This window comes from Ostrinia furnacalis, unplaced genomic scaffold (genome assembly GCF_004193835.3).
Source record: "Ostrinia furnacalis isolate ACB-3 unplaced genomic scaffold, ASM419383v2 OfSCF2392, whole genome shotgun sequence".
NCBI classification, from domain to species: Eukaryota; Metazoa; Arthropoda; class Insecta; order Lepidoptera; family Crambidae; genus Ostrinia; species Ostrinia furnacalis.
In genome coordinates, this window is record NW_021132631.1 from 214,747 (window position 1) to 235,871 (window position 21,125).

Here is a 21,125-nt window from a genome sequence, read left to right on the forward strand (position 1 = left end):
TCGAATAGCACTTGTTCAAAATATCGATAGGTGCTCTAAGCGGAATAGGCCAGGTGCTATTTGGGCGTGTGCTCTAAGTGGTATACGTCGAAAAACGTAAGGTTGTTACAGCTATGAAAACAGGGAAAATAGGAAAAGACCATCTCTACAATTCCATTGGTTTCGTAAGGCGACTAAGGAATAAATATACGAACATCCAACCCGTCTGGCCAGCGTGGGGAGTGTAGGCCAAATCCTCCATTAGCCTCTGGTACATTAGAGAGGGTCGTGTTCCTGCAATGGAGACTAAATGACCTGATGATGAAGTACTTTTCGAGTTTTAGCTATTAGTTAAACGTTTAGGCGCGATTGGTCCAATTCGCAATTGGTACAATCGTGAAAAATTCACAAATTCGCGATTAGTCCAATTCGCGATTGGTCCAATTCGAGATTGGTCCAATTCACTATTGGGCCAATTCGCTATTGGGCCAATTCGCGATTGGTCCAATTCGTAATTGGTCCAAATTAGAAGGATATCCAAAATGAAAGAAATAAGGAGGTTATTCAACTTTTACTATTATTGCAGAAAAAAGGGAATTGGTCCAATTACGAATTGTTAAATACTGTTGAGTTTCCAATTTCACAGTAATTTACTAATCTTTAATTTAGGTATTATATCAACCAAATACTTGAAATCTTTGTATTACAACACAAAATAAACTACAGAAACTGCACAGTCTTGTACTTATGTGTTTGAATAAGTGAAAACTAAGTGTACGGTGTACAGTGGACAAACAGTGTGACGTCAGATAGTTTAAAGTTGACAATGACGAAACATAACGACAAGAAGAGCAGTCTGCTATGCTGGTAAGTTCCACTGTTCCAGCAAAAACAGTCTAATGCATCGACAATAAAGATCATTTTTAATCACAACGGCGAAGCACATCAGAACCAATTCTGCATTTATCCTTGCCTTTATGAAAATCTAGTTCTTTTCCTTTTCTAAAATCTTCAATAATGCCTTTCCGATACAGACATTTGAAATTTTGTGACGTCATTTTTGTTAAACAAAACATGTGTGACATGACGTCACTACTATACACGCCCCCGTACTTACTAGTTCGGGACTCATGCAGCGAAATAAATATGTACCAATTAAATTACATTGTTAAATTAAAACCAAAATAACGTAGTAATATTTGTAATTCGTTCAAGCAATTATTACCTTTCAATTTGCAATTACACGTTTATTCTTTACTGATATTCTACTTTGTAAAAATAGTATGTAGAAAACATTAAATTATAAAATTTCGCATCACCGTAATGTATACCACGTGTTCCCTTAGATTCATCAACTAAATCAATCACTGTACTATTTGATTTATCGTGCACCAAACAGAAACGTAATAAAGTGTGTTTTACGATAAGGTTACTTTTGTGTGATAAAAAAGGTTTTTAATATAATTATGCGAATGTAGGTATGTTTGAACAATGGGACAGCATATGAAATAATCAATTTTTGGTGCTTATTAGGCCCTTTTAACTCTACCTAAGGTACCGCAGTGCGTAGCTGGATGTGGCAATGTTTTTAACCACTGAAGTATGATCATACTTATGTATTTTTTTTAGTAAGCAATTGCACAAATAACTAATAGTCCCGTTATCCCCTCGTGGCAAGCGTTACGAGTGGGTTCACCGCAACAAAACTCATTTATTATTTTTGCAAGTACGCTTTTAAAAAGCACTTTTACACGTCCCAGTATTAACCCTACCACTGCTTAGGGACTAGGAAATAGTCGAGCGGTTCGACCCAGCTGCAGTGTTCCTCGGATCTCGAGTCGGCCAGTCCCACACCTTCACCGTTGGGTTTTACCTTTAATTGGAACCGTCGCGTATTTTCTTTTACTAATGAATTTTTTCTTTGTTACAGTTCGGGGCTTATGTCATCATCCATTGAGGAGGTAAGTTTTTAAAAATGTATTTTGCCCTACAAATTTTAGAAAAATAAGCAATTAAATATGTTATTGAAATACATAAACATAGGAACCCTAAGCATAAAGCTGTACCTACCTACTCTTCTAGTTTTTACATAATGATGAAGATAGCAACTTCAAAAAATCTTACCCCAGCAATGAGTTTCCTACTTATCCACTTACTACCATGCCAACTTTACTTTCGATATCATTCAAAAGCGCGTTAAAAGAATTCCATTTAGCTGAAACGGATGTCGCGCGTGATGCGAGACAAATGCTGCTGCGCCCGCGCATCTGGTTCGGATTTGTAGAGCTGGTGATGCTTAGATAGGGCACGGGACTATTCCCACCTCTCGTTCCCACCACTGCAACTCCTGTGTAGCCAGGATCTACAGCTTGACCGCTATAAAAACCCAACCAATGAAGCTTAGATAGGGCAGTGAAAACGATGTTTCCGGCTATTGGGACCGCGGTCCCAGTCCCTGGATCCATAAAAAAATAAAGTTTTTCTTCCAGCTATTAGGACCACTCTCTAGATAACTTAAAAAATATCCAGTCCAGTTGTAATCCAGTGTTCTCGCAATTTATCTCAAACGCTACAAAAAGGGGATTAGGTATTTCCATCATGTCAGATGCAGGCCACAATCTTCGCCGTAGTGGTCAAAAAACCTACGTCAAGTCTAGAAATACATAGACCTATGTACACAACTCGTGCGCCGTTTGTCTGAATTAGAATTTGACGCGTCCGCGGTACAACTCCTTTGTTTTGCCGCCACGTTTGACAGGCGTTATTAATTTCTCCGTGTTTTCTCTGTGTTACACTACAGTTATGTAATGGTTACATGTGACTTACGTCTGTTTTGAAACTAAAGAAATCATTGCAATGTTTTTAGTTTTCTTCTTCCATCGCGTAGAGATGTAGCAAATGTAATCATAACCTTAAACTTTTTAGGAAAACAAGAAAAGCTTATACTTTTCTAAAGCATGGAATTATCTTTATTTATTTTATTTGACCATATAATAAAAACAGAATTCAAATACACAGAGTCCGCTAACTTGAATACTATACCCAGTTTTTGCTATCTTTCGTTCGTTCGTTTCAGCCGAATGACGTCCACTGCTGGACAAAGACCTCCCCCAAGGATTTCCACAAAGACCGGTCCTGCGCCGTCCGCAACCAGGCACTTCCCGCGACCTTCACCAGATCGTCAGTCCCACTCGTGATTATCTTAAACTTTTAGAAGACAGGCTTTTCCGAATGCAGAATACAATATTAGGAAAAAGGGTTATCTAAAATAACTCAAAGGTGACTGACATAGTGATCTATCAACGCACAGCCCAAACCCCTGAACGGGTCGGGCTGAAATTTGGCATGCAGGTAGATATTATGACGTAGGCATCCGCTAAGAAAGGATTTTACGAAACTCCACCCCTAAGGGGGTAAAACGGGTACCACGCGTACGAAGTCGCGGGCGGCTGCTAGTTAATATATAAACCTAATGCGTGTATGGTGTTTCCTGCCATAATCCCGTTGTCACACTGACAAGGAGTTATGGCGTCCTAAAACTGTACGGATCAGGTGGTTCCCCGCTTCCTGTGCTATGGACAGTCCTTTAGGGTTCCGTGGTCAGTGGAATAAAACCTTATTTCAAAATCAAAAATCAAAATCAAAAATGTTTGATTCAATTTTGACCACAAGTGGCACTTATGAACGTCAAAAAACAGAAAAAGAAAGGTGAGGGGCACTTTACATGTCTCAATTATCGTTTGGGCCCTACCAGCGCTTCGAGACAAACATATTATGGCTAGTTCTGAGAAGAAGCGCCGGAACAAACTCAGTCACCGCTAATTGCCAGGAATTATCTAACGGTATGAATAACCAAATTCAAGTACATCAAATATGTGCAGACTGAACTGTCCACGCATCCTTGTTATCATCGAACCTTGTAGTAAATACTGGTAAATACCCTTTGTTGGACAGAGGACAAAATTTTTCACAGTTCTTACAAAGAGTAAGATAGAGTTAAGTTTAGAAAGTACTTACTAACTTGTGTGGTTATTTCTAAAGTCATAAAAATCATACATTTTCCGCCATAAGGCTTTGAAAAAGCGCTTTTACAATGGTGGTAGTGGTCTAGAAAGATATTTTCTTCCGCCCATCATGGGGACTAGCATTGCTTTCACCAATGCTTATTAGACAAAAAGACGACGGAACCCTCGAATTTATTAGGAATATACGAGTATAGGAAAACACGTTTTGTGTGTAGTACCTAAGTATTTCCGAATATTGTCAAAGGAACATTGTCAACCAATTTGATGCATCCTGCTTAGGAATCGTAAGGAAATGAGTTATCTTTGACAGGATCCGATCTTTAACTGCTTAAAAATCTATGTTTTGTGCCTAAATGAAAGGATAATGAAGCTAGGAGTCTCAAATTTTGCATGGGGGTTTCTTTTAGAACTTAGGTGCTCACTAAGACGGGATTTTGCAAAATTCAACTCATAAAAGGGGGTAAAACGGGATCCACTCGTACGAAGTCGCGGGCGGCCGCTAGTAGGTATAACAAAACTTCAGAAGTCACTTCTTCTATTGGTTATCTGAAGAATTTATTTCTCAACATTCTGGTCTGCCAACAGTTAATAAATAATTATAATTTATTTCGATCCCAGAGCCATAAAATAAAAAAGTGTGCACTAAAAAGTATCCAAAGAAAAACGCTCTAATAAATGATTCGGCACCATAATATTTTAACGACTCATCTTTTATTATGAAAACGTATCGTCAACTTCAAAGTTGATTAGTATGTTTAGTGATGCGCCGTTCGATACTTTCACGAATACGAATTTGTTTAGTTGATACTAGTCCCGTACTAGGTGGACCTCCGATCTGGTGAAGATCGCGGGAGGTGCCTAGATGCGGGTGGCGCAGGACCGGTCGTTATGGAAATCCTTGGGGAGGCCTTTGTTCAGCAATGGACGTCATTTGGCTGAAACCAATGACTGGCAAATTAAAGTCGTGTTCCTGCAGTGGGGATTTAATAACCTAATGTTGAAATCGAATACAGGATTTCAGGATGGAAAGAATCTGACTTTCTAAGCAGTAAACTTGTGGAAAATCAATCTCGTGACTGTTTTTCATGACTGTGTATTTGAAGTGTTAACCCACTCTTCACACTGAAAACTATATCAAATTATAATTCAATAATAAATAAATAAATAAATACATAACAGTGCTACATCAAGTTGAAATGGCGCGTTACGTCACTCTTGAGTAGAATTTTTACTCAAAAGTGACGTCAAGCGACATTTCTACTTAATATAGTAATACTGTAATTATTCGATTATGAAAAAAATTCAAAAATATGTGTCCAATATTTTTAACTACAAAATTTTTGACTAAATAGAATTTCGATTTCATTACCCAGTCATCATCCCTATTATATACGAATTTTCCTTTTCATATTATTCATTTTAACTATATTCGTAAGTCCTATTCGTGATCGTTACATCACTAGTTTTATTTTAAACCCTTTTCATTTGTTTGAGAATTCTTTCTTCGTTTAGTCAATTAGAAAGGTAAACTATAGTGACACGATGTGCTTTTACGTCCAACGGAAATTGGATCTAATAATAAATGCGGGTTTGTCTATACTGCTTGATGTTGGACTCTTCTCTTTTTAATTTGACTTTCCAAGTAGAATTTTTACTTCTCTCCCTTTTTGATTATTAAAATTAAATATTATTATTCTTTGAGGGTAGACGTATGAGTTACATTTACCTACTTTCTTCCGTATCTCTCCCGATCAAAACATGTTAAAGATTAATGATAAAAAAGTCCACCCACAAGGTGGACGGACAACTTCATAAAGGTAGCAGGAAGGCGCTGGATGCAGGCCGCTACCAACCGGGCGATGAAGAAGTCATTGGGGGAGGCCTATGTTCAGCAGTGGACGTCCTGTGGCTGAAATTATGATGATGATAAATGATAAAAACAATCTCTGAAATCTCCATATACCGTAGTCGGTTGCAAGTGTTGCAACATTTCTATATTAAAATATTCGATGTACTGCTAAGCCAATATCAATATAGATAATTCGGAAATGTTGACATTACGTATCTTATCAACGCACGGTATCAACTTATCAGTTAATGTAAGCTTTGTATTAATACATCCGTTAACTTGTCTGAACTCTGAATTTCTGAAATCATAGTTGAAGGGCGGAGTTCGCTAATAGATGGTAACTAAATAAATAAATAAATAATTGCAACAATCGATTTAACCGTAGTTCTTTTTTAAACAATGATAAATGTTGATAAATGCAGAATGAAAGTAGTAAAGCAGTGGTAGGGTCGTTGCTAAAATATTAGGGCATGTAAAGGTGTTATTCAAAAGCTAATTTTTACGGAAAAAAGTTTTAAGAATGTCGAGTTAAAGTGGATCTTGTAGCGCGTACTAAACTAGAACTATTTTTTTAACTGCATATTTGGACAAAATGAAGCCCAAGGTGTAAATTCTTTTTCATTCTTTTCTAACTCATTTTTGCTAAAATCAGCATTGTGCCGGTATTGCATTCAGTGAGCGATATATCTCTGTAACTGTGGATGAAATTGCGGTAAAAAAATATACGTATGTCTGTTTATGCCTCAATAAAACAATTTTCAGAATCGGATTACTAATCCAATTCTCAAACATAAAATTACAAACAAAAACAAGTTTAATTACAACCATTTATTGCTCTGTTGTTTGTATACAATCGGAAGTTATCAAAATGTTTCAAATTCTTTAAAAAAGCGTCAGAAGCGAAGGCAATGAAACTTACGTCCTTATTCACAAACGATGTTTTTATATTTTATTTTATGCATAACAAGGCAGTTATTTTACCTTAATCACACCTGATGTTAAGTGGGATGCAGTCTAGGGTGGTACATATCTGCCCTGTAAGTGCCTATTCACTCTCGCCTTGAAAAGGCCCGGATTATAGTCTTCGGGAAAGACAGCAGCGGGCAGCGAATTCCAGTCCCTCCTCCTACCATGAGTTTACGTTAGGTGTGCTCGCCAGTGTTGCCAACGAAGTATCAAGCTCCCCACCAGAATTGACCTCTAAAACCACCAGAAATCCACTAAAAAAAATCGCACCATCGTAAAAATCGCTAAATTTTCCACTATTTTTTTGTCTGGCAGATTTGTGGTCATTTTGAAAGAAAACAGTATTTTTATTGAAATGAATTTTAATAATTAAAACGGTTTGTGCTGTGAAAGGGTGTCTAAAATACGGGTGCGCCAAAGTTCACCTAAATTTTCAACTCCGAAAATTGGAAGTCCGAAAATGTTCTTCCTAAAATTTTTCTTCCTAACAATCACAATTTCTAACTACTCTGTCTCTAATTTTCATAATTCCGAATCATTCAACTTCATAATGTCATTAGCAATAAACATCTATTATACTTTTATTTGTTCTCCTAGATTTTCTCAACATAACCATGTTTTACACTATTATTCAAAGTCCTATCTTTTTTGTTTAGATTTCTTTCTTTGACGATATATTAAAGTTCCAAAAACGAATCGGTCCTATTCATAATTATTGGTTTGGGTTAGGTTAGAACTGTGANCGAACGAAAATTGCGAATTTAAGAAAGGGAACTCAGGGAATCCCCGATAATAATTTCATGTCATTTTTCTTAGGTCTCTTTACTCGCTAGCTCGAACAGTGTTGCCTGCACGATGAAATTAAACTCCAAAAACGATACGAGTGGACCATATAATCGTTGTTCCAATGTTTAAGAAAAAAAAGCCTTAATTCTTAAATTCCACTAGATAAATCCACTAGCCACTAAAACCCATATTTGTCCGCTAGTAGGTAAGTCAAAACCACCAGATTTAGTGGAAAATCCACTAAGTTGGCAACACTGGTGCTCGCTAGCGAATACGTCAAAAATCTCTATGAAGATTTTGTTTCTTGAAAGTAGCCGCTAGGGGCGCTGCACAATATGTCATACAATTAATGTCATTTTTTTTACGCAGTCGCTAGCGAGCACACCTAACGTAAACTCATGGTAAGCACACTGTTCGCATTATAAAAGAGTCATCGAAACGCTTAGATGAATGATGTTTGCTTAAATGAAGCAGCAAATCGAACGCACAGCGTTGAATAGAGCTCTGTGATTGGTTCGTGTGTCACCCTGTGCATCCACGCGCACTGTGAGACCTCATAGTAATGTTTGTGAATACAGGCGTTATTCAGCCGAACCACACCCACATGGGACAGTAATATCTGGACAGCACATCAAGTTTAACACTAGTATCTTATTCAGTTGTAATACGGTCGATTTTGCAATGAACGTGTAATATGACGTGCTTTCGTTTACGTCACTTTCTTGTCACGGGATCGTATCGAGTAAATAGAATCGGTGATTAATTTACTAGGATTAGTCATTTGATTTCATTCACTAAAGATTGTGTTAACGAGTTTTCACAGGGTTGCCAATAGCGAGTGTTGCCATCATAGCCAAACCAAAACTAGCTTGCGATTAGATAAGTATTAATTTAATCTCGTAATAACGATAATAAATAAATAAATAAAACATTTTAAGGGAAGAAAAGGAAGTACTAAAAAACCAAACCCTAAATGATTTAAAAGAAGTCGATTTTTTTGTACTTTTTTTCGTCTTTATGGCTCTCGCGGATTGCATTTAGCCACGACAGGGATTTGTTGTACTTTTAAGGCAAGAAAAAAATAAAAATAAATAAATAAAATAAAATGACTAACCCTAAACACAAATTTTATCATTTTCGGCAGCGCCAATCGTGATTCCGACATAAATTCGGACATAAATAAGATGGCGGATGCGCAACGTAACGGCAAATAAACCACGTAGTAACTGGATAGAGTTATAAAATACGTCGAAGTGGACGCGCCGGTTTACGACAGTAATGTTTATAATAAACAACTTTGAACGGTTTTAGAAAAATATTTTTTGAAAACACTCGTTGATTTGCCGCCATATTGCGTAGTAAGTAAACCTTTAGAGAGTTAATTCACACCGTAAGTCTTTTAAAGACATATTTGGAAGTGTGTAAATATCTTTGGAATAGAAAGAGAGATGAGAAAACTACAGCAGAAAATCGGTTTGGCGTCAAAGCTATAGGTACTAAGCGGCGGCATTTCAGTTTCAATTTGAAATATTTAACAGTTGCTTGTTTGGATATCACTAAACGTTTATATCATAAATTATGTATAATTTGAAAGGTAATTTATTTTATGGGACCTTGAAGTGAACAGATAAATTGTTTATTCATAAATAAATCTCAGGCCAAAATATTTATTAAACCTAAATCATCTAGACCAGAAGACACTAATCCAAACTCCAAATTCCGAAACATGTGTCGTACGTAAACAAGACAACTCAAACGGTACAGATTAAAAACAGATTTTACCGGTTACCGCTGCGGCCGCCCACCGGTTCGAAAATAGAGCATTTCGAATGGTCTTCCCAAAGTGTCAGTGTAAGAGCACGCCTTGGGCACAGCAGTCAAGGGCACTATTAAAAAAAAGTGAAAATTTTAGTGCTCGGATTCGGAATTCAAAAGTTCGAATTTAAAAACTAGTGATGTAACATTGTGATTCAGTGAGTTTGTGTACCAAAATTAATTGAATGATTGACGGGGTTGATGGATTTTTTAAATGCAAATAAATGTAAACAAAAATCATAAACCAAAAGAAACAAAAATAAATCAAGGGGATTAAACAAAACTCTTAACTAAAAGTATTAAAAAAAAAATTATAAAAAAATTTTCTTTTCAAAAATTGTAAGTACAAAATTACAAATTACATAATTGAAATAAAACGAAAATTAAATTAAAATCAAGCGAAAGCTACGAAACTACTACGAAGCTACGAAAACGTGATGATCTCTTACACGTTAAATGAATGGTTTTTAGAACCATTTATCTGTTAATTTTACCATAATAGGTAAAATTAAAAATTAAACTTAGTTAAGTTTTAGAATCTTTTAGTCCTAAAAAAGATAATTCATAGCAAATACGTTGCCTAAAAACAGGTACTACTTTAAGGGTAGAGTTCAACTAAAAAGTTGTCGTGCAGACAAAGTCATAAGTAAAAGCTAGCCAAGTGTTTTTAGATATTGTGACAAAATAAACGCCCTTGCCACAGAAAGTCTCAATTCAGTCGTATATCTGACAGATCTAATTTGGCACGAAATGCTTTTGTCGCGAGATTGGTAACTATTAACGCAATATTACTGCGATGCCCGAAATTTATCATTCACAAATACTAAAGAGAAACGCCAACTCATTTGCGTATAAAATTATATTATGATTTTGTTCTATACTACGCTTGGCTTTGCTTGCTTGGTTTATTTATGTAAAGAGACTTCTAATTTTTTATTAAACTTTTTAAAAACGTCGCATCAAAGAAACACATAAAATTAAAAAGTAAAAAAAAAAGTCAAAATTTCTTTATTTGTTTAGACTAATAAATAGTCTTTACAAATCGTCATTTTGCTCTTAAGGAGCCTCTACATGTCTCATAATCTTTTTACCCTACCAGCGCTTCGAGACCAACATTTGGCAAGTGAGATAATTACTTATTTGGTATTTTAATCAAACTGTTATAATTATTTCCTTTTTGTTTTAATCTAAGATTTTCACGGATTATTAACTTTTTCTGATTTTTTAATCCGAACACAATCGTTATAGTAGGTAATCGTAATCTATATAAACTACGGCTGTTATTCACATCACTATCCAAATTTTTATAGGGTAAAGGACTTTCTTAATATGAGACATTGTAATAAGAAATTTTGACTAATTATTATGAATTTTTATAGGGTAAAATTAATAACTATGAATTTTTATAGGGTAAAGGACTTTCTTAATATGAGACATTGTAATAAGAAATTTTGACTAATTATTTTTGACATCATATTATTTTAATTGGAAATTGTATTTTTTTTTGACATTAATAATTAATCTTCATCATTAACATTATTATTAAATTGTAAATATTTGCATGCCATTTATAGTAAGGTAAAACATGAGCACAGTTATTATTATTATCTATCCACATATATGTATATCACCATGTTTTAAGCAAATAAATTTATTTGATTTGATTTTGATTTGATTTGATATCATTAAATTATGAATTTCCAAAAAGTATTTACGTAAGTTTTTTTTTTTATTTTTTTTTGCGGATACGGTTGCTTTTATTTGTCCTACAGAATTCACATTGTTCTGGCTCATTTCGCTAAGCACGGCTGTGAGCAAATGCGTCATCGGGCTTGGTTTTTATACGGCGTGTAAACACTCGTAAAGAGTATCAAACACTGGCATTGAAATGCCTTTCTTAGTCCAGGGTTGCCAGTATCGGACAGGACTGGCCATATTCTTCTAAGTAAGTTTTCGAGTGGCGACATCGAGCCGGAAAACGATGGTGGACTGATGACCTGGTGAAGAAAGTCGTTGTAGATATCCTTGGGAGAGGCCTTTGTCCAGCAGTGGGCGGCACTAGGTTGAAACGTACAAATTACTACTAATGACGGATAACTGTTCTCTCAAAAATTTACAGTTATTGGTAGTCGGGTTTTTAGCAGACAAAAAAGCTGAAGACCGAAAAGTTCAGATTTATGATCTGTGGATAAAGCGAGTTTGTCCAGAATATGGCCACTGGCACCTTCAAGGCTTCGGAATCTTGAATCTTGATAGTGTACTCTTCTATTTTAAATTAAATACAGACATTTGATTAAGTCTATGAAATTGAGACTATAAGTAGGCCTAAGTAATAATACTACGCCTCCTTTCACAATATTAATTAACAATTTATCTTCTTTCCCTTTCTGCGGAAATCTCGATACTATTTATTGTATACTTGGCAGATTTATAAGAACAACACTGTTCTTCATTATTGAGTTTATCATAATATTATCGTAAATTAGCGTTGTTTTTCGACCTAGAATTCTTCAGACAGCCCTATCGCATCTTGATGGACGCGCTTTCATATTTGATAGGTTCAAAAACATTAACCACATTTTCGCGTTTTTCACGCAGATGTTGGATTTTTGGTTGTCTTTTTGGACGTGTTTTTATAAACTCATGTGCTTCTAGTGAGTTTATAATGGCAGATGATTTTGATATTTACAGTTCTCATACGCAATAGCAAATTCTAGGCACAATATGTCTATGTTCCAAAATTCTAGTCTAGGAAAACCTTTACTTTTTGTTGGAAAATGTGGTTCATCATCGTCATCATCATTTCAGCCATAGGACGTCCAATGCTGAATATAGACCTCCCCCAATGCTTTCCACGTTGATCGATTGGTAGCGGCCTGCGTCCTGCGTAAAATGTGGTTAATAAAATAACAACAAAAAGTGATAAAAAACTAATTGCCTGACAATTAATTTTGTTTTTTTCAAGACCAGAATAAAATGGCACATTGGACGAGTAGTTTGACATCTTCATTTGAAAAAAGAAACAATTTTCTGCACAATTGCAACCGTTGGCACCAACATAAAAAGATCAAAAAACGTGTGAATCGTCAAGCATATAATATAAACATATTATCGGTTTAGTTTGAATCTGAAATGGGTCAAAGTCAACCCGAAAATGCATTTGTAAACATTTTTGTGTAATAATTTACGTGTTAACCTCTATCAGGCAGAGAAAATGACAGACAGACTGGCTGGATGATTCTTGTTTTTATCTACTTATGTACTTACATTAGATTTTGCCGGCAATTTCGCCTGGATTTATATCGTTATACATTACAGCTTTTGTAATTCTGACGTATGAACATCAATTTTGTAAAGATTTATCAAATATGATCAGTAGTTATTGCTTAAAAAGGGTAATAAATATCACAAACTTTCAACATAGGATATGAGTTTTGACCACAAGAAGAAGTATTATAACTATACTATTTCTCATTATTATACTATGGGGAAACGGTCATAAAATCTTTGTAAATTAATAAAGTGTTCAATTGTTCATATACTCTTAATTTAAGAAATTTATAAATAAGTGTAAATAAACTTCATGAAGTTCATCACCTGTTTTCAATCCTTTCTAAGTTTTTTCTGAAAAAAAAAAATGAATGCCAATTAATTTTTACGCCTAAATTGTTTCAGCAATTACGTAAAGCATGATAGATAAACAGATTTTCTATTAGGTATATCATTTATTTATTTTATTATTTTACCGTGTCATGAACATCAGATCTATTTTGTCCTGGCGACAAAAAGTCTACGCAAATTGTAGAATGTTTCAAAGTTACAATGTGACTAAGCTGAAAAAAGTATTAAAAGATTTTTAATGCATAACATGAAACGTAGGGATATCAATTTATGACACCGAAGAATGCGCGTGGGCATGTATTATTTTAGTTTGTATATTGAAGACAGAATAGGGAGGGGAACGCGATTAATCGACTCGATTAATCTGTATCGATTGTGATTAATGCTTCGACTTATTGAAATAAACATGTAGTTAATCTTTTCTTTGAAAACACGGAAGTTTTGTTAGACTTAATAAATTTATCAGCGCCTCCATTTTATTACAAACTACATCGTGGTGTGTGTTATTCGTCGATTAATTTTTTTCTATCTTTAGTAAATACTAAATACACTCTCTCGTCGATGCGAAAATTTAAACCATTTTAACATTTACATTAATAAAAATGATAACTATTAAGCACTACTTACTGACTAAACTACTTCGATATAGGTAAACAAATGCTTTTCACTGCTCTATGTTCTCGAAGAATTGTCGTCTGTATTCGTAATATGATAGAAAAACCGACTGTAAAGGACGTCGCATATCATGTCATTATTGCCATTAAGGGTCTCACGTATAATTAACTCAAATCATTTCATTGTAAGAATTTAGAAATCAGAAACGAACAAGCAAAGAATTCTATTTCATGTCATGGTCCTTTCCGTTTTTTTTTTGTGTGTTTTATTCTAGATTCTAGAGTCTAGAAAACTGAGGCAAACTAGACCACTTTCTTAGTTAACAAAGTAAAAACTAGTGAAAATATTAGGATTTAGAGTCTAAAGTAAGGCACAATTTAGGGCCTAAAGTCTACCTAAAGTTTAGACGAAACGTTTTTAACACAAAATTAAGTTAAAAAGCAAACAGAAACGGAGAGTTTGGCATTCGAAGTCTGATGTTTATTGTTTAGTATTTTCCTTCATACCAATTAATCTCTTGAATCAAACTTTCGTATTTTTGTTTACCACATCAATACATGAGGCCCTTAACAACGCCGTGGATTATCGTCCATTTTACGAGCTTCAAAATTTATTATTTCAAACGTTGGTAGGTACTATTCTCGGGCGACATTTTCTCGTATAATAGTTATATTTGCCCAGAATTATTATACGATGCGTGTAATTCTACGCTGCGTGAAGTTTGAAGCATGTTTTTATTGACAGAAATTAAACTAAAATGCCCATGTCCTTGATAATTTGTTCGGTGACTTTGGCCCGTAATCACAAACATTACTATGAGGTCTCATAGTGCGCGTGGACGCACAGAGTCACACACGAACCAATCACAGAGCTCTATTCAACGCTGTGCGTTCGATTTGCTGCATCACTTAAGCAAGTATCGTCCTAAACGGAATCAGTGAAAAAAAAACTAAATAAAATAAATAAACAAATGAAAAATAAATATTTCTTAAATTGTCGCTACTATTTACTCTTTTGTTTCTTTCATCACATACGAGTAGGTTCAACATTATTGGACAGAAAGTGACAGAGCATTAATCTAAATTATACCACTAAATTCTAAAAATATCAAACGTATTAATTTTGGTACACAAAACCTTAACTCTCCTTCTGGCGCAGTCGGGTAAAAATAAAAGATAAAATTCTTACAGACTAAAATGATAAAACTTATAAAGTGCATGAGATAGTGACCAAATTATCTAATAAGAACCAGAAACAGTATGTCTGTGTGGCTGACCCTTGTGAAGAGTTCGCACTGGGGCCTCAACTGTTCACCAAAACCTTTGTTTGTGAGTAGATTGAGCTTTAGTTATCAACTTCGAGCCGAAAATTAGAAATAACAACAAATTTTAACCCTTTATACAGTAGTGGGAATGTAGTTCCCACCACATTTTGTACCTTTTTTTTAAGATTATTAGCAATTTGTAACTATTGCACAAATTACTAATAGTCCCGTTATTTTTTTAGTTTATTTTCTTACCACAACGTTTTTTGTATAAAATTCAAAATATGGTGGGAACTATATTCCCACCGCGCCGTATAAGGATTTGCTAAATTTGATACTATTTTTAACATCATGGTCGAAGTACGGTTTATTTTCAAAAAACAACATTCTAATTTACGTCCAAAATCATTCTAGCGCTATAAGTATTTCTTTCATCACATAAGTAAACACTCGATTGGATCTTATTCATCAGGAAGCATGTGTTTTTTTTATACAATATGAGATATACTCGTAAGTCTATACATTGCAAAGTTGTTAGGAAATGTTCCGTATTCACAAACATTACTAGGAGGAACCAACCACAGAGCTCTATTCAACGCTGTGCGTTCGATTTGCTGCTTCTCTTATTAAGCAAGAATCGTTTGTGAATACGGGCGTAAGCTTGGGAATTTAAAATTTCCATTACTTACGTGATGGACGCCAAACCGATTTTAGATCGCTTCGAAAATCGAATCCTTTTACGGAGCGAAGTAACTAGGTACTAACGTTCTTGGTCAAAACCACTTTTGACTGGAAAAATCAGTCCAGGTGACATTGACCAAGGGCATCAGTCAAAACCACTTTTGACAATTTTTTTTTTTTTTTACTAAGTTTAAAACTGTACTGAAAAAATGGCTTATTGATAAATGTTTCTATAGTGTACAAGAATATTTGCAATATAAATAAATTGTAATGTTATAATAATGTATAGTGTATAGTAGTGTATACGCCTGAAAAGGTAGAACTAAGAGATGCCTGTAACCTATTTATAAGAACCCTTGTAACCTTTGTTCATACACAATAAAGACTTTATTACTTTATTACTTTATTACTTTACAGATTTTTACAGAACAGAAAGACTGAGTTTTGACTGTAACATAATGTAAAAACTGGTTAAACAACTGGATGTATTTGTTGCAGCTGCAAGTCCGCCATTCCCGGGAGTCCGCGCCAGAGGACAAGCTCAGCGACGACAGCCGCCCGCTCAGCCATGCCTCCGACCTCAGCACGCCTAACATACGTGAGTACTTGCCCGGTGGACCGTGAAAAGCACCCATTATCAAGCGCGTCTGAACTATTTCTCAAAGTCTTTCAGGTGCGCTAACGCAACTTAGTTCAACAAAAAGGTATGCTTCAAGGACTTGCGTATGAAAATGGGTGCCTACGCTCCGATTACCTACTTCCTAAAAGCACCACGTAAAAAGTGGGGTAGTCTGCCCCAAAAAGTCCCTCTGTCTACACAGACAATAATGGTGAAATCTACTTATAAATAATCCCTTTCTGTCTGTCACAGTGTCGCTCAGTAGTGCGCCTCGTCGTAGCCGGCGCGGCGTGGCACCGGCCTCGGACGCGCAACGCCCGCTCACGCGGTACTTACCCGTCGACCGCGATGACTTCGATTTACGCAGACATGTTGAGTCCGCCGGTAAGTCATCATCAGGTCATTTATAGCCTTGACTGCGGGAACTCGACCCGACCAGAGGCAAATCCATGCACAGCACGACACGTCGAGTTCACCGGTAAGTCTCCAATGATCTCAGGTCATTTAACCTTCACTGCAAGACACATCGAGTCTTCCAGTGAATCCATCATCATTAGGATATTTATGCCCGTTTTCACCATCAATCCTTAAGTTTTAAGTGACCCCTATGAAAACAAAATGCCTATTATGTGTCACCATAGGGGTCACTTAAAAATTAGGGATTGATGGTGAAAACGGGCATTAGTCTCCCTCCACTCACTACTCAGAGGCAAATGGAGGACTCTCATGACATAACATAATTTCGAAACGTTGGGAGGGCTAAAGACAAGGGGACATGCAAAGATGAAGACAAAATAAAAATTATAGTCTACCTTTTTTGGCGTTCATATAAAATATGTTGGTCAACATTGAAAATAAATTTAATTTAATTTCTTGCTTTCAGGGCATCAGATTGAAGTGTGCCCCTACGTGACCGTGAATTCCACGTCGTGCCGCGGGTACCTGCTCAAGCTTGGCGCCAAGTTCCACACCTGGTCCAAACGGTAACTATTGTGTACCTTATGCTATTGTAATAGGTGCGGTTTTGCAACTACAATGATGTGCTGTCAACTACAACTGAGCGTTTAGTTCCACACCTGGTACAAATGGTATGTCCTGTACACTTTAAGCAAACTACAACTGCCGTGGACTGTATTGCTCAAGCTTGGTGCCATGATATTGACTTAACTTTAACAGACGTCAAAAGTATGTCAAACTCCATATAAAAACACCGGTTATACATTAGGGTGGAGCACGGTTGTATGGGAAAAATTTTTTTTTTAGTTTAGAAGTTCTAATAGGGGGGGATTTGTGCCTTATATGAAAGTATAAATAACTGTAATTTTTTATCCCATTTAATGAATATCTTCTGCCTCCGCAGTGACTTCAAAATATTAAAATTTTATTTAAAGTTGAAAGTCGTCTAAGGTGAAATATTGCGCTCTATTTATTAGTAAGAAGGTATTAAATGACAGATAATTTATAGATTAAATATTTACCAAGGTAATATAACAAGANGGCAGTTTCTTACATGTTTCCAGAGCTTTTCCAGTAGACTATCTGACAAAGACGCGAGTCGCGAAAAGGGCCAGAAAAAATCTCTTCTCGCGCTCTTTCACGCCCTTATTAAAATTATAAACCCAAAGCCTGGCTTTTTTGTGTATTTTACATTGAAAATATAGCATATCAGTTAACGATTTGTGATAAAAAAAATAGTATTTTTATTTAAATATTGCAGAGATATGTGGCGCCTAAGTGAGGTCTAAAACCAACTTTTTTTATAAATTCAGTGTCGATGCGGAGGCAGTTACTCTAAACCGAATTGATTAATATTTTGCATGACTTCATTTAAGCCCTAAAGGCACAAAATTTTGACTATTACATTACAGATATCTGAAAAAAAAAATTTCGCTCCACCCTATTATACATATAGATGATGTTATAGTGGTACAATTGTGGCTTCCTTAATTACTAGATAGACCTTTCCGAATAAAAATTGTATCACAGCGTTCCATCTATTCTGTGATAATTTTATTTAGTTTTATACAAACTCCATTATCCAATATTTGGTATCTTACTCAATCATTTACTTTTTTCTTCCGCAGGTGGTTCGTTTTTGACAGAGAATCGAAAACGTTCGTCTACTACTGGGACAAGAGCGAGAAGAAGCCCAGGGGAGGCGCTTACTTCCAGGTAAGTTGGGTTAACCATTAATAAGTCAGTGGGAATATACTTCCCACCAATTTTTTTTTGTGTTTGGTTGTGTAAGGCTTATTTATTAAATAAACTATGTAATGTCTTTTTATTCTTAAAGTCGCATAAAACTAATTTCAATGAGAAATAAACACAGAAAGAAAACAACTAAAATTGAGCCGGACATCCAGTTTTTTTTTCATAGGACTACTAGCTGTGCCCGCGACTTCGTACGCGTGAAAACCCGTTTTCGCAACATTGTTCATTGTTGCTCTGCTCCTATTGATCGTAGCGTGATGTTGTATAGCCTATAGCCTTCCTCGATAAATAGGCTAACTAACACTGAAAGAATTTTTTCAAATCGGACCAGTAGTTCCGGAGATTAGCGCGTTCAAGTAAACAAACAAACAAACAAACTCTTCAGCTTTATAATATTAGTATAGATAAATGCAAAAAATCCACAATATCTAATTTAATATGTCTATATTTCTTTCCCAGGTAATAGAAGAGGTCTACCTAGACCACGGGAACACGTCGAAATCGCCCAACCCTCTCACAACGTTCATCGTGAAAACACGCCAACGCAGATATTACCTCATGGCGCCCTCTGGAGAAGCCGCGAGAATCTGGATCGACGTCATATTCACTGGCGCACAGGGCTACACTGAGTACTTAGAATGACTTTTGAGTCACTTAAAAAAGTAAAAAAAACTGAAGGATTTATGTGGAAAATAAAAACTGGTACAGCTATTTGTACTGGTAAAAATGGTTACATAATTTTGCCACCAGGCGGCGTTAGTGTAGCGCTGAATACATGATTTTTTACATGGACAGTGCGCTTTACATGAAAATGTAGGCAGAGTAGTTTATGATCTTTGCCTGTACCTTGCAAGTTAAAAAAATTAAAATAGTCCGACTAGCTTATAGCGACATCTAGTGAAATAGTTTGCTGCTGTTGAAATATGATAGGAAATTGAAATTAGTTGGAACTATATTCAATTCAATCACAACTATTCTAACATCACGAATATAGGTTTATTCTTATATTTACTGACCCAATCTTTGGGTTAAAAAAGTAGCTCAATATTTTACACCATCTGTATACATGGTAGCTGTAAAATCAATTCACTTTCATAGTGATATTTTCCATCAATCTAACTAATGAATTCGATCAATATACTTTATATTTATACACTGTGGTGTATACGCGGTCTATTAAAAGATACAGATTATAACTGTAACCGTTTAAGAACTAACAATTTACCTAAAATAATAGGTAACTAACAGCAAAAAATTTGAGTGTTTTTCAAGTAGAAAACTTGAGTAAATTAAATGATTAGGTTGTTGTGATGTTTTTTATAGTAAGTAGAAAATAACAATGTAATTTTTTAACGATTTACATCACTATTCTTTAAATTTAAATATGGAATTGAGCATGAAATTAAAACTTTTGTAATCGACAATAAATGAAATCGTGCCAATAAATAAGTATAATTTTACACAGAATTTTACGCGACAGAGGCAGCTATTTTTATACAAATTTACAGAATTCAAATTGGTGCCTTCTATAAGACTGAATTGTTACTTCTAGATTGAAGTCTGAAATTAGGACCTAGATAGACTTGCCAGTCTAAAAAAACATGAAAATGGTAAGGCGATATTTTTGGAACTGGCATTTCCACACTAAATCAGAAAAATTTAATGAAAGTTGCTATGCTATATACTTTTTTACTGTTTTATCGCAAGTTTTAAAAATTGCTGGTTACTTTTTATGATGAATTATGTCTGGAAATAATATTTAATTTACAAAATAATTGCTTTTGTAATATTTTAACAATTTAGGCAAAATAAATCTCGCTGTGTTATACCGTATTTATCAAAATATTTACTGAACCCGGTATCTAGACTCGCCGTAAGATACATTTTAAACTTATAAATGTACCTTAAATTGAAATAAAAAATGAATGGAGTATGTAAGAAATTAATTTTGCACGCTTACCTATATGAATATGCAATGTTACCATGGTAGTGTATAAATGTATTTTAATTATTACGTATGGTAACCCATTTCGAGTGTTACCAATCTTTGAAAATGTTTTATTTCTTTTCAATATTTAGGTATTATCGTATTATTCGCATTTTATTCATGCATCCTTTTGTAATGGATTTTCATTAGATCTTTTATCTTATTTTTTGAATATACACATAATATTATGTTAATATTAGTTTATGGAACATCCTAATTGTGTAATATAGGTTAGTTTTTAAGTACAAAGTCGTGATTTGTTTGCTCTTGGATTACCAGTGTATAAATTAAGTTTTATGGCTTGGAGAGTCTTGTATTGAGTAGGTAATAGCTGATACCAACTTTAAATAAGGTCACAAAATATTAACCAAGCGAATAATAAAATATGAGTTTAAAAGTATTTTACTTCGTTTTATTTATAATGGCAGTCCTATTAAAAGAACTCGATAACAATCTTTATTCCACTAGAAGTGAGCTTGCAGAGTTAACTTACTTTTAGAAAATAATTATTAAATTCTTTCTACAACCACAAGTTCTACTTAAATCCTTTAGATCCTAAATCCCTCCCAACAATCCGAGTCATTGGGTCAACGTTTGTTTTTGTCTGCCCAACCATCATCGTAGAGATTTGTACTTTACTGCATGTCACACAAATTTTAATGTTAAATATTTTTCTTTCATTCACAATTTTCATGCGTGACTACGCT

General features: G+C 35.0%; 1 protein-coding gene across 2 annotated transcripts; it reads left to right on the forward strand.

Moving 5' to 3' along the window:
* The first annotated feature begins 711 nt into the window (after positions 1-711).
* On the forward strand, positions 712-20,771 carry LOC114355328 (pleckstrin homology-like domain family B member 1). 2 transcript variants are annotated; one of them, XM_028308125.1, is made up of 7 exons: positions 712-846; positions 1,910-1,940; positions 16,100-16,199; positions 16,473-16,604; positions 17,104-17,203; positions 18,305-18,392; positions 18,891-20,771. In XM_028308125.1, the coding sequence occupies exons 1-7, from the start codon at positions 806-808 to the stop codon at positions 19,071-19,073; spliced, it is 675 nt and encodes a 224-aa protein (XP_028163926.1). In that variant the 5' UTR covers positions 712-805; the 3' UTR covers positions 19,074-20,771. The 2 variants fall into 2 exon arrangements, with proteins under 2 accessions (XP_028163926.1, XP_028163927.1); XM_028308126.1 differs by lacking the exons at positions 712-846; positions 1,910-1,940 and adding an exon at positions 14,832-14,984.
* Positions 20,772-21,125: the final 354 nt, after the last annotated feature.

What these genes read in the sequence shown, in the direction of transcription:
- LOC114355328 (XM_028308125.1), top strand. Translation starts at nt 806, where the DNA reads ATGACGAAACATAACGACAAGAAGAGCAGTCTGCTATGCTG. An exon ending in CAGACATGTTGAGTCCGCCG is followed by an intron (nt 16,605 to 17,103) that starts GTAAGTCATCAT and finishes TCTTGCTTTCAG; the next exon opens with GGCATCAGATTGAAGTGTGC. An exon ending in TTCCACACCTGGTCCAAACG is followed by an intron (nt 17,204 to 18,304) that starts GTAACTATTGTG and finishes TTTCTTCCGCAG; the next exon opens with GTGGTTCGTTTTTGACAGAG.